This window comes from Aptenodytes patagonicus, chromosome 1 (assembly GCF_965638725.1).
Source record: "Aptenodytes patagonicus chromosome 1, bAptPat1.pri.cur, whole genome shotgun sequence".
In the NCBI taxonomy this organism is placed as follows: Eukaryota; Metazoa; Chordata; class Aves; order Sphenisciformes; family Spheniscidae; genus Aptenodytes; species Aptenodytes patagonicus.
Window position 1 is genome coordinate 121,381,271 of NC_134949.1, and position 15,244 is coordinate 121,396,514.

General features: G+C 43.6%; 1 protein-coding gene across 11 annotated transcripts in view; it reads right to left on the reverse strand.

Annotated features, from left to right (window-relative positions):
- TIAM1 (TIAM Rac1 associated GEF 1) overlaps window positions 1-15,244 on the reverse strand; it is a 189,059-nt gene that overhangs the window by 37,862 nt on the left and 135,953 nt on the right. For all 11 annotated transcript variants that reach the window (XR_012996549.1, XM_076352793.1, XM_076352812.1 and 8 more), the window contains exons 8-11: window positions 14,928-15,002; window positions 13,686-13,856; window positions 7,723-7,827; window positions 3,778-3,859 (exon numbers count right to left, since the gene is read on the reverse strand). Coding sequence is in view for 10 of the 11 variants with exons in the window: in XM_076352793.1 (XP_076208908.1) it covers window positions 3,778-3,859; window positions 7,723-7,827; window positions 13,686-13,856; window positions 14,928-15,002 (433 nt within the window). In the remaining variant the exon portion in view is untranslated. The remainder of the gene's footprint in view (window positions 1-3,777; window positions 3,860-7,722; window positions 7,828-13,685; window positions 13,857-14,927; window positions 15,003-15,244) is intronic.

Sequence of the window (15,244 nt, forward strand, 5' to 3'; positions counted from 1 at the left end):
ATACACTTAAAACAAGGCTGAGTTGCATCTCAAGTTCTTGCTGTAGCTAACTGTGAAGAGATTACCATGCCCAAGCAGTCCCAAGCTCCCATTCTCCTTCATGAGAAGACCTCTGCCTCCTCCAATCTGTCAGGGCTAAGGGCAGGTGTAGTTGCTTTTTAATTCAGCTTTCATTAAAAAAAAAAAAAAAAATCCAGAGCAGAACAGGTGTAAGGAGCAATTAGATATGTTGCCATCACCTTTAAGAGATGAGAGATGGACAATTGGCAACAGCCTTGAAATGGTCATCTCACAAATACACTTAACCCCTCCACAGACAGGGTATGTGACCATACCCCAAGTATGAATAAACTGTTTCATTTCCACAGTTGTGATGTGGCCGGATCTGGTAAACAATTTGAAGCAGCATTCCTGTCCCACTACAGTGCCAGTGCCAGTGTTTTCACTGCCATGCAGTAAAGTAGAGCAGGAAACTCATCCAGATGGGAAATACCTCAGTCAAGTGTGTGTGTGCGCGCGTGTATAGATATATGTATATATATACTTGCATATATACACATACACTTGCATATATGCATAAACATGTATGTGTAGTTTGTGTATACACATGTCTAGTACAAATGTACAGTTTCCATCTGCCTGAATTCTGCAGGTGCTCCACACAAACACGTGTACTAGCATTGCATGAGAGGAAGGGCAGAAGTGGGTGGAAGCGACAGCGATTGCATAAGCTGGCATCACTGCCAAAAAGATTATTACCAAACTGTGCGTGGACTCTGAAACACAGGTGTGAAGAGATGGGTGGTGACCCAGACAGAACCTTTTCTTTACTGCAAAGTTTTGATGACAGGAGAACAGAAGTCTGCGTCTATGAGTGCACATGGCCTCACCAAACCAGCACAATACCTGAACAAATCCACCTCCAGAAAATTACCTCAGCCCCCTGAGATAGACAGTTGCTAACAAAAATGCCAGTATGTTCCCGGTACATACAGGAGCTGGAAGCAATAGGTTCTTAGTGCTGGTGTGCCCTCATTTCTGCCCACACAACCTTTGCAAAGAGGCTGGTACCAGTGAAAGAGGCAAGAACGTATGTGCCCAGGCATCAGTAATAGCATCACACTGACAGATCTAATGCTGGCAAGGTCCGACACGCTGGCCAGACACTCCAGGAACGCCTCTTACCACAGGCACGCTGGTGGGAGTAGAAACACTACGGAATGTTCCCAGGTGAGCTTTCCCTGAAACACTCTGCTCCGTCCTCTTTACGTCACTTGAACTCATGGTGTGCTCAGAAACGATGACGAAGCTGCTCCAAAAGCCTGCTAATGCCTGAAAGGGCAGTTATGCCCCCTCCCCAGCACCAGGATCTCTTAGCTGGCCCAAAACAGCTTGCAAAGCCAGCAGACAGCTATTCACTTCTTTTATTATCTTACCTTTCTGCCAGGCTAGTGAGCTGAACTGGCCTGTCTAATTGCACCCTTAATGAAAGCGTTTCACCTCCCCATCTTTGATACCATGTTTGTTAAATGGAGATAACAGCACTAAGTCTGCATTGTCGGGATTAGTGAATAGCTGCTTGTGAAGTATCTGAAATTCAAGGTGATTTACAAGTATTATTATTGCTATAGGTGGAACACTAGCAACAGCAACAGGTAATGTCACTAATGATTTTCATAATCTCATCCATTTTCAAAAGGAAGACTTTTCCAGTTCTTCTGGAGGAATGAAGGCACGCGGAATTTGGACATACGTTTTTAAATTGGACAAGAATTATGAGGCTTGAACAAAGCTGCACAGAAAAAACAAGTCATCATCAGAATAAAAAGTCCCTTAGCGCTCTAGACATTCGGTTTCGGTACGGGCTCCTGACCCTGTTCCCAGCACTTGTTGAAGTGTCTGTGAGGGGCTGAGCCTCCAGCGCTGCCCAGCTGACTGAGAACCAATCTCAAAGGCAGACTCGCTCACACAAAGACTTACACAGGTGCTTAGATGCTTGGAGACTGTGTGGTCACGTTATTGATTTAGGATTTTTTCAAAACAAAACCAGTAGCAAGAACCCTTAAGCAACACTGTTAAAAAGATTCCATGCCAAAATTTTAAAACTCTGATCTTCATGTTGCCATAGCTCACGAATGTGCTGTAGCTCTCTCTCTGGATTCTAAAAGTATGTCTTGGCAATGCTAATTCTGTAAAGAGACTAAAAGAACTAAAAACTCAAATGTACCTAACATACAGGATGGGAAAGGATCTCAGGAGGAACCCTAGCCTTCCCTAGCACCAAAACAGGATCAACACTTCACCTCTGCTCCCCTGCACACACATATTTCAGCACACACTTGTCACTGCATGAACACATAGTACTAAGAGACACATACAGACTACAGAAATTCTGCTGCCATTTAGAGTCAAAGTAAGTTTTGCCATTTTCTTTCAATGAGAGCAAAGTCAGCTTTTTTGGGGTGCATTTAGCATTTACTCCCTGCAGGGTCAGAGCCACTGAACAGATACATCCCATGTCTCACACAGCTGATCTCATTTCACAGGACATGACAGTGCATTTCACAGCCTTTCCCATCTATCACTTAAAAAAAGAGAAGAAAAAGAAATAAACAGGAAATGCCAGGATACCCCTAACTCTTGCAGTGCTTTCAGGCACAGCATAATTATTGAACCTAGGGCCATCACCATGCTGGTTAACATTACTCTCTTAGGCCTTCAATATTCAAATCGCAGTCAGTACCACTGCTTTGTAGCAGAGCTCAATGTTCAAATGGCCTGCAGCTGTATAGTAAGCAGTGTGGGGATTCAGAATTATTCTAGTCATTAAAACAGAATATTTAGATAAACAGTAAAAAGATGCAGATTGGCTTCCCGCAGGGTAGGCTGCACAAATAACTTTAAAATACACTACAGAACTGTAACTGCCAGACCAAAGGACAAACTCGCCAGGCTGGAGGTCTGTAACTTGAAATACTTGAAAGCTAAGGAATATGACTACCCCCATGTAAAGATTTGGGATTTTGCTGAGATTACACAGGGAGGACTTCCCCTATTTTATATTTTACGCACAGATCTGTATCACGTGTCAGATTCTGGCTCCAGGAGTCCAGAGAGCATCCTCGAGGGCCAGGCATGCACCAGGACCAGGCTCCCCCAGCCTCAGGAAGAGCGGTGCGAGACAGGGACCCACCTTGTGTGCCCACGGCAAGTGGGGAAAGAGGCCAAGCAGCCTCTCCTGAGACAGCTGCCCGGCCGCAGACCTTGAGATGCCTCGTACCCACAGCAATGCTCCTGGCAGCATCCCTGCCATCGCACTTGGTGGAAGGGGCGAGGAGGGGGAGAGCCTGCTAGCAGCAGCAAGCCATGGCAGCAGCCCTCTCCCAATCCCTGCTGCAGGGTCCCTGTGAAGGCCACGATGCAGGCATTCATGTAAGATGTGACAACTGGCAAAGGATGCTTTTCCACTGGCGCTCAGTTGCACAACCTCCATAGGTGGTGTTTTGAGAAACTACAAGAGCAAGAAAACATTTGTCCTTTCTGCCACCATAGTTCTCATCAAAGAGCTGCACATGCTACAGCTCGAGCATCAGGAAACACACTGTCCTGCTTCAGGGCAGGGGAGCGAGGTTTCTGTGGATGGCACAGGAAATCAGATGTGCTTTTCTTATTGTGTTCAACAGGCCTGTCAGGTATATCAATGAACAGCAAGCAAGAACCTGCATACGCTAGAATTGACTTGGTAGAAAAGTAAAAACAAATCAAGGAGAAACTCACCATAAATATCAGAGGATGCATCAGACTTCTCTATTTGAATGTGCTGTGTAATTTTCTGACAGATTTCTATTTCTTTGTACAGCTGAACAGAAAAAAAAAAACACAAAAATATGTTATTGTGGGAAGACACATCAACTGTAATCATTCTGAACAGATGATTTTTTTTTTTTAATTACAGGCAGAAGACATGGACCGTGGTCATTATTTATCAAACCATTTTTCTCCACGTGTGGAAGATGTATTTGTAGTGTCACTAAGCTTTACTGTTAGGCACACAGTTAAAGAGGAGGCAGCAGTGTTTTACTACCACCATCATAAAAGCAAGGATATATCTATTTCACTCGGTCAATACCATTTTGAGTGCACAAGAAACAAAGCTTCTACTCCTGTTTTCGTATTTTATGGGTAGTCATCATTTAACATTTTTATATTATTTTGATTAAGACATTGAAGGAATTCAATTATTTGATAGTATTAAAATCACAAGGAGGGATTTTGTGTCTTAAATACATTTCTTAATTGTTAGAAGACTATCAGATTTCTTAGCTTGAAATTTCATCTTTAACACACTTAGTTTATTTGCACCGAGAAAAGCCCCCGAGTCTTTGAAATGGTCATTAACATCCCTCCTGGGACACCAGCACAAATTCACACCTAGGTAGTAACCCAGAAGCCTACCCACACAGGTGCAATTCACTCTGCCTTTCAGGAGCCAAGCGACCCCTCAGCAGGGCTACACCCCTCCACCACTGCTCACACACTTTGTGCTTTTAAATCACTTACATTCTCCTGTCTTCTGTGGCTTGCTATCGTACCTGGGTCCTGCCCCGAGCTCCGAACAAAGGAGCTTCTACTGGGGCCTGAGACAGGGAAATCCTGCTTTTCTAGACAAAGTCATATATTTAGGGGTTCTGAGCCGACATCTTTGAGAGTCAGCCCTGACTTTCTGCTTGTAAGACAGCCTTGACATACTGGAAACCTCTGGCTCAGCACAGGTTTGCAGCTGGTTTGTCCATAGCACAGGCTAGCACTTAAGACAAACCATCCTTTCGTCTTTGGAAAAAATCATACTCACGGGTGAATGAGAGCCCACAGGTAAATATTAGTTTTGTTTACATGCCGGTATGAGTGTGTAAAAAAGCAATTCACAATAATTAACATTTTGAAACGAAGTGACATCAGTGTTTGGACTGAAGTATTTAAACCATTTCTTTAAAAAAGAAGAGTAACTCATTAGTAAAGGGTTTCCTTAATAAAAATATAATTTTATCTCCTGCTTATATCAGCACTTACACGTCTGTTTAACTGCAAATATTAGGTATTACAGAACAGTTATATACGCATTTAAATGGTTGTATATAGTAAAATAAAATGTAAAATGAAATGAGGATGCCATGCTAGCAATATTTTTAAAATGCAGTTTTCAAATATAGGAATGTATTGTTCAGAACCTGAAAAAGAGTCAAATGACGTTTACAAAAATCTCAGCTAGATTTCAGCAAGGGTTTTAAAAAGAGAAAGAAAAAAAGGAGCAAAAATAGTATTTTCGGAACAAAACTTGTCTCTGATCCCTGCGGTCATCCAAACTAAGCGTGCAGAACCAGAACCAAGGAGGACGGCCGACAAGCTCTCACGGGGATACAGGAGCCACTTGCTGCCTGCATCCCAAAGCGCTGTTTTCAAGCAAGAACCTCTATTGAATAGAGCAAATAACTGGGATGCTCAGACCGCAGCTGAGCTGCCCAAACCAGAGAGCCAGTCCGACAGCAACCCTGAGGTGCTGCTTGCATTTCTGCGCCCCGTGGACCCGCTGTCCCGACACCAAAGGCAGGCAGCATATTTGGGCTACGCTGGCTCACGCCGTGAAGCTGCCGGCCTCATGGGCGCCATCGGTTCGTGGGGGAAACCCCCTCTGGACCCAGCGTGGGGCCCAGGGCTCTGCATGGAGAGGTTTGATAGCAATACAGGGAGCATCAGGGGCAGGGGGGAGGGTGGGGGCGTTGCTAGGCACAAGGCAGTGCCCGGGGACAGGATTTCTTCCTGACAGCAGCAGCACTGCCTGTTTGAGCCACTCCAGTCTCTCATAGTGTGTCTCATAGCAGCTTTGGGATATTATTATTATCCCCCTCCTCAAGATTTTCTCTTCCTTGCCCTTTTTTCCTCTACCTTTTTTGGTCTTGTCCCAGCACCCTTTCCCAGGGCTACCTTTTCCAGCAGCCCCAATGCCTTCACCCCAGCAAGATTTCTTCATCCTACCTGCAAGATTTTCCGGGAGGCCTCCGGTCTCCTGCTTCCATCTAAAAGTGCCATCCTACCCAAAGTAAGAAGTCTGGCACGTCAAGCTTCAGCCAAAACACTCCAACACCTAGTGTTGGAGTGTTTACAATAGTTTACAATAAAAGGTGCTTAAAAGTGCAACTGCCTGGTACAGCACCTAATGTTAAATACTCTCCCCTGAGCCCTTAGTAATTAGTATTTTTAACACATAAAAGACCGAGCTCGTGAATTTTTGAAAGACTATGTCAGTACACAAAGCGTCACTTTTGGAGAGGAATGGAATATGGGTATTTAATCTCCATTTCTTATTTAAATATATCTGATACATTCTGCAAGAAAAAGGAGTATCATCCTAAGTAATGTATGTCTGTAAAAGCATTTTAGTAGATGGAAGATAGCACTAGCAAGGTGACATCAACATTAGACAATATTAAAAACAGCTATTCAGGAGACTACAAAAATAGAGGCATTAGTTTTATCATATTGCACCAGAATCATTTAATTAAACACTTAAATAAAGTAACTCAAATTTTCTCATGAAACAAGCACACACACACAAGCAAACATACAAACGTGTGTTGTTTTAATGTTACTACATTAAATATAACCCTGCAGCACATGTCTATATTATAATCTTTCAGCATGTACCTAGTCCCACTGACTGTAGAGTTTTGGTTTAATTTCATTTTTTCAGAATAAACAATAACTGATGACTATGTCAATCCTACATCCTCTCAACACAAGTCAAGTCACCAAAGTCCTTCCAGGCAATGAAAGCTAAAACCTGTCTCCTTTGAGTTTTAATTTTTCCCAACTATATTTCACTTCCCAGTCTTAGTACTCCACTAGCACTTTCTCACTCTTTTTTTTTTGTTGTCAGTGTTAATGGCAAATCCCAGAACTTCTTTACTAAATGAACAAAAACATCCCTAACTGGCAAAGTTTTACTTTTTATAAATAAAACAGCCACCAATAAAAAGGACTTTAAAAAGCTTTACAGCGTGCATGTGTAAAATCCTAGAGTTAAAGCATGACACTAATTCTGTTTGGTCTTTTTTTTAATCTCTCATTTCAAAATTCCTTTGAAGTCTGCTTTTGAGATGAATGATATGAAAACATCCAACTGAAGCAATTAGGAAAGTATATTCTCACATACAACTCCAGAGCTTTTTAACCTCAATGTTTACCTTCCCATTTAGGAAAAACAAACAAACAAACAAACAAACAACAAACCAAAAAAACCAACTACTTGTGCATTTACCCCCTCTTTAAAAATCAGGCAAAGTGATCCGAACAAGAAATACTCAGGCCTCAACACTATGTCTTTAAAACCACCAAGGACAGCATGATCAACAGGAAAAGGCAACCTTGAGAGAAGTTAAGCTTAAATGTATGTTACAGTGACTTTCACGTATTACCTGTGGCTGTTCCTCTTCTCTCTCTTCCACACAGACACATGCATGCACAAACATAAGCTAAACACCAACCCTCTCCTCAAGATGAAATGTTTGGAGAGATTACTTTACTGCAGGCCAATTTGCTATGGTCTGCAAAGCACTATAATTGTAAGTTAAAAAGCATAACTCTGCATATTACAAATGTCAGATAAACACTAATTAATAGTGTCCTACCAAGTGTCATTTAATTTTGCTCAGTAGGTAGCATTACCAGTTCATAGATATCCTCTTCTGGCTTTGGTACATAAAATTGGATCTGGTTTTCAATCAGGAATTTAAGACGCAGGTAGTGAGCAGAGTGATCCAGCTGGTGTGTCTGCAAGAAACGGAGAAGAGGCTTTAGAAGAGAAAAGCAATGGCTCACATCATCTATACTTAGAGAACAGCCGACACTCATAGGAAGGAACATGCCCCAGCACCGTCTTTCACAAGAGGCCCATGATCTCCCAACCTGAACAAGAACCTGAACCTCCTCCTCTTCCCCAGGAATAAGCGTTCATTTAACCACTGACCAGGATGTCAAGGGCAGTGCTAGTACTCTAAGCAGCCTCTTCGGTTTTGCTTATCTGGCAGTTCTGCTCCCTCCCATGCTATTGCAGAAATAAGCAAACACTATTAAAGCAGGAGACTCAGAGCATACCTTTGTATACAAAGGGCATTTAAAATCGCAAGGAGGAAAATAAATATTCTGCTAACAGAGAAAAATGTAACAGAAAAGTTTTTTCTGTTTGTTTTGGGTTTTTTAGCATCTTCATAATTTAGTAAGTATGATGTGGTAAATTTCAAGCAAGGTTAATATAAAAAAAAAAAATCTGCATGTCCTCTAAATTCAAAACAGCTCAGGATACACTGGCTTTATAAGGCTAAAAGAAGCCAAGAGTTGCATACTGGATTACATCCCAGTGGAAACAGGTCAGGCCATTTTAATGAATTAGTTATAATTAGCTGAGGATACGGCATTTGGTCTGGGAGATGTTAACGACCTTTTCTCAGCATGATTAATAAGCTTGATTTAAGCAGAGGTTAATGCAGTGTGTAATTAAAACACATTAGAATTATGATAAACACAAAGGATGTCATTCAGAAGTTACTTTCAAAGTTCGTAAACTGTTGACTAAAGCTAATGAAAAACCCCAAAGTGATTCACAAATACAGGAGGTAAATTCTCCTCACTGTCACTTTTGAAATCCCATTATTATATGCTTTTATACATTGGCCTTTTCATTTTATATGAGCAAATTACCAAAGTTTCCTAGGTTGTACTAAAAACAATGGCTCATCTGAAAATTCATGCAAGAAAGTCATTATTGCCTATTTATTACGTTTTTTAAAGCCTCGCTTATCCAGTTCAAGCCAAGATGATGATACACCAGGATTCAGCTGACTGATCACACAGCACAGATGATGACTAACGTACACCGAGTGACCTGTGGTAAAGATCACACACTGACCTAGCAAACCCTTCAACAAATACTCAGAGAACAGTGAACGTTTTTAAAAGTCTAGATTAGCCCATGAATAAAAAAGAGCTACCAATAAGAAGAAGAAGAAAAAAAAAAAGATCTATTGCTGCACTCTACGTAGCACTATGTTCAAATATGTCCAATTCAAAGACCAAATTATCCTTATACGAAATCGAGTATCTGAAATGGAATAACCTCTGTAATCCGGGCAAATACCTAGTTAATTAAATAAAGAATTTGAAATCCATCAAGGGCCAAAATAAAAAGAGCTGAATGTAGGAGATCCTTGCCCTCTCCCCTTTTTTTCTTTTTTGATAAGCATTTTGCATGCTTTGCTCATTGTTTACTGACCGTTTCCACTAGTTTTCTCTCTTACATGCACACACGTACAAACACCCCAGAAATTAAAGGGAAGCAGAATTGGCTTTAATGGTTCAGAAATGATACAGAGAAGTCCTAGATTAGTTTCTGGTCAGACTAGTTTACTATCCCTAGACACAAACTGAAGAGTGCCTTGCACACCAATTAAACAAAAACATATAGAGGAGACATAAACCCACAGACTGCACACCCCACGTCCGGAGGGAGAAGTCTGTGGTAAGTCTCTCTGAAAGTCCATGAAATGCTTGAGCCATTTACAGCAAAGCCAGTGGGGAAAACATTCTATGTGGAAAAAACATACTAGCAGAAAAAGGAGCCAGGCAACCTGGCAGCCTCCTCCTGCCACCATGGTGTATCTTCCCACAGGAGGCACGTGGCCTCCTGTGCCAAAGCTCTCGTACACATGCTGCATTTCATGCAGCGTCAGGCCACGCTGGTCAGCCAGACCTATGCTGACAAGCTACATGTCATCGACTAAAGCCCAGGGTTGGGAGAGAGCCCCCGTCCGCAGCGGGGTATTCATGTCGCTTCCAACAGCGACTCTGAACGTCCTCCCCTTGCAGAGGAGGCACAAAGGGATGCTTTCCAGCCTCCCCCAGGCCAGCAGAAATCACAACCTGTTGTAGAGGGACATGAATTTATCCAGTCTGGGGCCTCCATCTGTTGGGCACAGGCCAGGAGCTGCCTTAGCTGCACTGGTGGGGCAGGGAGCCCATGCTCAGCCACCCCGGGGCTCCCCACGGGGCCGGGGGCACCCCACCACTGCCAGTTCAGAGCCACCGCCTCCCCTGGAGCAGGGGCAGGGTGCGCTCATGCCTGCCTGCAACCCGCTCTGCAGCCTGCGCCCTGATAGCATCTTAAAAGAGCAACCTTCCCCGAAGGCGGCGGCTTGATCTACCATCCCGGCGGTCAATGACAGGGCTTCTGCCTGCTTTGGTATGGGCACGGCATCAGGCGTGGAGGTGACCGCTGACGCCTCCATTTTCACACCTGTCTTTTCAGGGAGATTTGCTAATGAGAAAATCGTGTGTGCTGGCCATTTTAGAGAGCAGGAGGGAGCCAAATGCAAGATGACCAATGCTGCACTGAAGCCCTGAACTACGCCAGAGCACAGCATCGTCTAAAGAGGTCACTGGATAAAACTCACATATATTTTGAGCCACTCATTTCTTCCAAGAAACACCATCAGTCGTGGTGGATGCCATTCATCCACTACATTGCAATCCCATCCAAGTCAGGCAACGAGAGTCATCACCATTAAAACTGTGATGGTGCAGCACATGAGCCACACCATTTAGTTAATTAACCTTTGTATAGCTGCAGCAAGGCTTTGTCTACCTCAATTTTACATTAGTTAAACTGTTCCAAATAGGGGCATGATTTTCTACTGAAGTGAAAGGAAAAGGTCCTCTTAAAGTGGACATAGCCAGTCTGCCCTAAAAGCCATACCATTAACCCACTTTTTTTGTTGCTGGTCTAGCCGCATCCATATGCAGGAAGGTGGGAGCAGAAACAGGGCAGCTTTAATGATATTAATAGCCTTTCGAGACCACCCAAAATACCTTTTAGCAGTCCAAATAAGCTTCTTGGTTTATTTATTTCTCTCCTAATAACTCTGGCTATGTCTGGACTAAATTAAGCAGCTAATCCAATTTAAAGCACAGCCCGACAGCTTAACTGACGTGCTCGTGAAGAAGAATTTACAGCCTGGGGTGTGATCCGATTCAACAGGCTCTGTGTGGTGTAGCGGATCAGCACACAACCCAAACTATTCATCCATTTCGGCTCCCTTCTAGTTAAAGCAAGGGACAGGCATATTCTTTCAGCTTGGTGGGGGAGACCTTCATTAGCGCTGAAATGACAGCATCATGGAAACACGCTAGCCATCCCACTGTATTATTCTGGCTTCGCACTTGTGTGGCCCAAGCTTTTTCAGTAGGAAAACACCAGCTCAAAATCAAAGTAAGCCCGCAGAGCATCAGGCTTAAGTAACTTCTCAGAGACTTTGAGCACAGACCCAGAGACCTAGGGGAAATCTGCTTCTTGCCCCTCACGCAGGTCTATTTGAAAAATGCAAATCATGAAAAACAGAACCTTTTTCGCTTCTCGCTTTTTATCCAGTTCAGTCAAAAGACTAAATGCCATGTGGTCTTCTATGCTTGATTTTTCGTGTTATTCTCTCCATACTGGCTCTGCCTAAATCCATATACAGTGTGTGTGTTTCTACTCAATTTTAAGACATACCATTATGCAAATGTCAGTAATACGTATACACACGTTCACACTGATCAGTATTATCCATAGGAAACAATTTAATGCATATACAATGACTTTTCCTGCTTTCCAAGTGATGTTATTAGTTAAATCTTAAGAGAAATCTTTGAGAAACCACTTTAAAATATGCTTTAAACTCTCCTCCCACCAATCCTGAATCATAAAAGTGTCACAAAGCAGCCTCCAAAACCTAACTCGCTGTATAACAACAAGCAGCACTGTTAGCATAAGAACACATTTTCTACAATGACTTGAGTGCACTTAATGTTCTCCAACAGAATAATCAAGCTCAGTTTAATAGCACAGATAGATTTAACCACATCTACAAACATGAAGAGGTTTATATGAAATGTAGATCTTGAAATGTTTACTATACCAGAACTTGACTGGTTCTCAGATGGCAGATGGCAAACTGATGTGAAATGATGTGGATCAGATATTAAAGGGGAAAAAATGAGCTGAATGCAAGAGACAGAAGAAAGAGATTGATTATTAAATGCTACAGAAAAGAAGGCATCCACCAGTGTTTTCCAGACTGAAACTCTTACAAAAAGGAAAGAAACAGATAATAGCTCTTCAAAAAACAAACACTCACCCACCTCCCCTTTTCCTTATACACCACCACCCACAACAATCAAACACGCAGTGAGAGACCAGATTCTCAGCAGGCACCTACTGAAACCGGTGGAGCTACACCAATTTACTCCAGCTAAGGATTTGGCCCACTGAGTTAATCACTCTTACCCAAAGGAAAATAAAAATCCTAAAAATAAATCATTACTAATAATGTGTCATCCAGCTTCCCTATTATGTCTCTCTCCAAAAATGTCATCTTTTCCTGAATACAATGAAGAGCTTTCACAAGCTGCAGCACTCTTTAATAGTGCACCTGGCAGAGAGATGAGCACGCTGTATAATTATTGCAAACAAATGCCTTCCTCTCACCTTCCTTCTCCTTGGAAACACATGCAACATGTTCTAAAAGTCCCCAAAGTTAAGCTCTTAATAGTAATAAATGTTTTCTTTTCTTTTGCTGTTGTTGTTGTACAAAAGAGGACTCACTTTTCAGAACAGCACATGACACGAGTTGGGTCTAGCTTGCAGTCAGCCGGTTAGCAGAAAACATACATTATGTAGCTGCCAGAACTGAAAGCTTGTATTTAATTTGTCAAAGCTTTCAACTTCTCTGCTGAGATGTAACTCTTTTTAATGGCCAAATGTCTCTGATACTTCATCTTGCAAAGAAATCCAGGTGGTTTTTCTTCCACTCCCCCCAAATGCAGATAAAAGCTTTCCTCTCTCTTCCCTCCTACCACCTACACGAGGCAAGTCTGACTCCGCAATGCAGACAGCAAACACAAGCACCTTCTCCTACTCCTGGTGCTGCTGTTTTCTCCGTCCCTTCCTCCCCCATGCCAGCTGGAGGGGAGGAAGCAGCAGGGGGAAGGAACGAGGAACGGCACCTGGAAACAGGACAACCTGGCACCTGGGAAAGGATGAGATCACCCCGCTTGCCTGGCAGAGGAGGGAATGGGCCACGGGAGGGCTTGGCAGAGGTGGGGGAACGAGGGTGGTCAGGCGAGGACAGGGCAACTGCACTACCATGCTATGGGGCGTCCAGTGAAAGGAAGCAGGCTGGGGGCCAGGATTTTTGTGGGCACATGGGGAGAGAAGAAGGGTCCTGCACACAGCTTGGTCCCCAGTGGAGGGGGAGTAGGTGGGTGGGTACGTGAGAGGTGGCAGCAGAGGCAGAGTCAGGCTGTGAAGGCACTTCAGAGGCTCATGCACAGTGGCCAGAGTGGAAAGGGCTAAAACTAGTCTGCCTTCCTCTCCCTACACCCATGCCAAGTTCAGCTCCAGCTGTAGGAATTTTTCTTGTGTGGTGCTAGCATGAAAATCTCAGTATAATTCATGTTTTTCATCTAACATACAACTGATCCCCCAACACAGTGCAGTCTGAGCACTGCCATATTAGAAAGTCACTATGAGGTTCAACTGAAAGGGCTCAGGGTTGTAGACACTTCACCCTGCTCCAGGGCACGCTCGCAGCCTTTACCTTGCAAATCATTTCCAGCACATCTCGTGTGGTGTCCCCAGGACGGATGACTGTCAGAGCAGGCTGGTTGTTCGGCAGGCAGAACCAAGATGGAGTAAAATACTCATGAACCCAAATATCACAGTCGGGATTGTGCTGATGGACACTGCTCAGTGCCACTTCTTTTTCCCTCTAAATAGACAAAATCCATTATGACTCTACCAGCCAAATACGACCTCCCTCTTCATCAATAACAAGCGTAAGGAACATTATATGCTGTAACAAAAAGCCTTCTTACAGAGAAGACGTTTTATTCATAAGCCTAGATTGAAGGCTTGTCTGGACAGGAAACTTTGCAGTTTTACCTGAGCATAAAGTGGGTATACCTGAGTATAAAGTGTGCCTTCCCATGCCACCCACATGGCTACACTGGTGCAGTGCGCTTTTCCTGGGATTTCACCCTATGGCTATTGGGAATGCCAGGAATGCAACAAAAAATAATAGTGATAAAAAGAGATTTAAAATTAAAACTTAAATGCACTGTGTTTCTGGGTAAACCAATCCAAGGCCAACAAAACTGTTGTAGATGCTACAGTTCCTATACCTAGAAATGGCAAAATAGCAAACCTTAGCATTTATTTTGAATTTACTGTCTTTTATACATCTGAGTTGCACTCCAAGCTATAAATCCCCAGGAAATGATGGAGCTGCAGAATCCCTATTTGCTGCAAGTGGGCTCACGCAGCTAAACCCATATTCACTACATGAAGAATGTGCCTCTTGGCACTGTCTTAATGCTGTTTTAAAGCTGACTTTCTCTGGGGAAAGAGAAAGCAGTTGTAATTGTGGCTGCAAATGCAGAAGCTCACAGAAGCACATGAGAACAAAACAGAGAAGGCCCTGTGCTTCATACTTGTGCCAACCCTAAATTATGAAAACCCCATACGGCCGCCACAAGGAGCCATTTTCCAGAATCAGCGGCATCCAGGTCCTCCTGTGGGCAGGCATTTGCCTGGCCTGCAGTGCTAACACCCCTCTGGGTCTGGCACCTCCAGCTGTGCTTAGGATGCCACACACAGCAAGCTCTATTGACTGTGGGCAGCCAGCTCAAACCCTCCCAGAGCGGCTACAAGCCCTACAGCGCACAGAGAGTCCTCTCCTCTCCCGGGTGCTCTGGTCCCCTCTCACATCCCAGAGCCAACGCTGCATTCAGGCTGGCTGCAAATGGGGGGGAAGGAGGCAGCTGGAGAGCTGGTGTTTTACCTTGCCGTCCGGGACCGTATCATCAAAGATTCCTTCGAGAGATTTCTTCACTGAATCAACTCCTTCACCAAACACCTGAGGAACAACAGAGCAACTCTGCTTTAAAACATGAATGTGCCTCCGCGCTGTCTGCAGCACACGCTATGGGGAGAACGGTGTATCTAACACCTAGCATGGAAATCAAACTGAAAAATAAAAACATTCATCTCAAAACACAGAAAAGGAAAATATCAGCTTGCTAAAAGGGAAGGGGGGGGTGAAGGACAAGCTGGTGATGGGGCACCATGCTGAAAGATTAGAGGCCAGTTCTGCTTAGT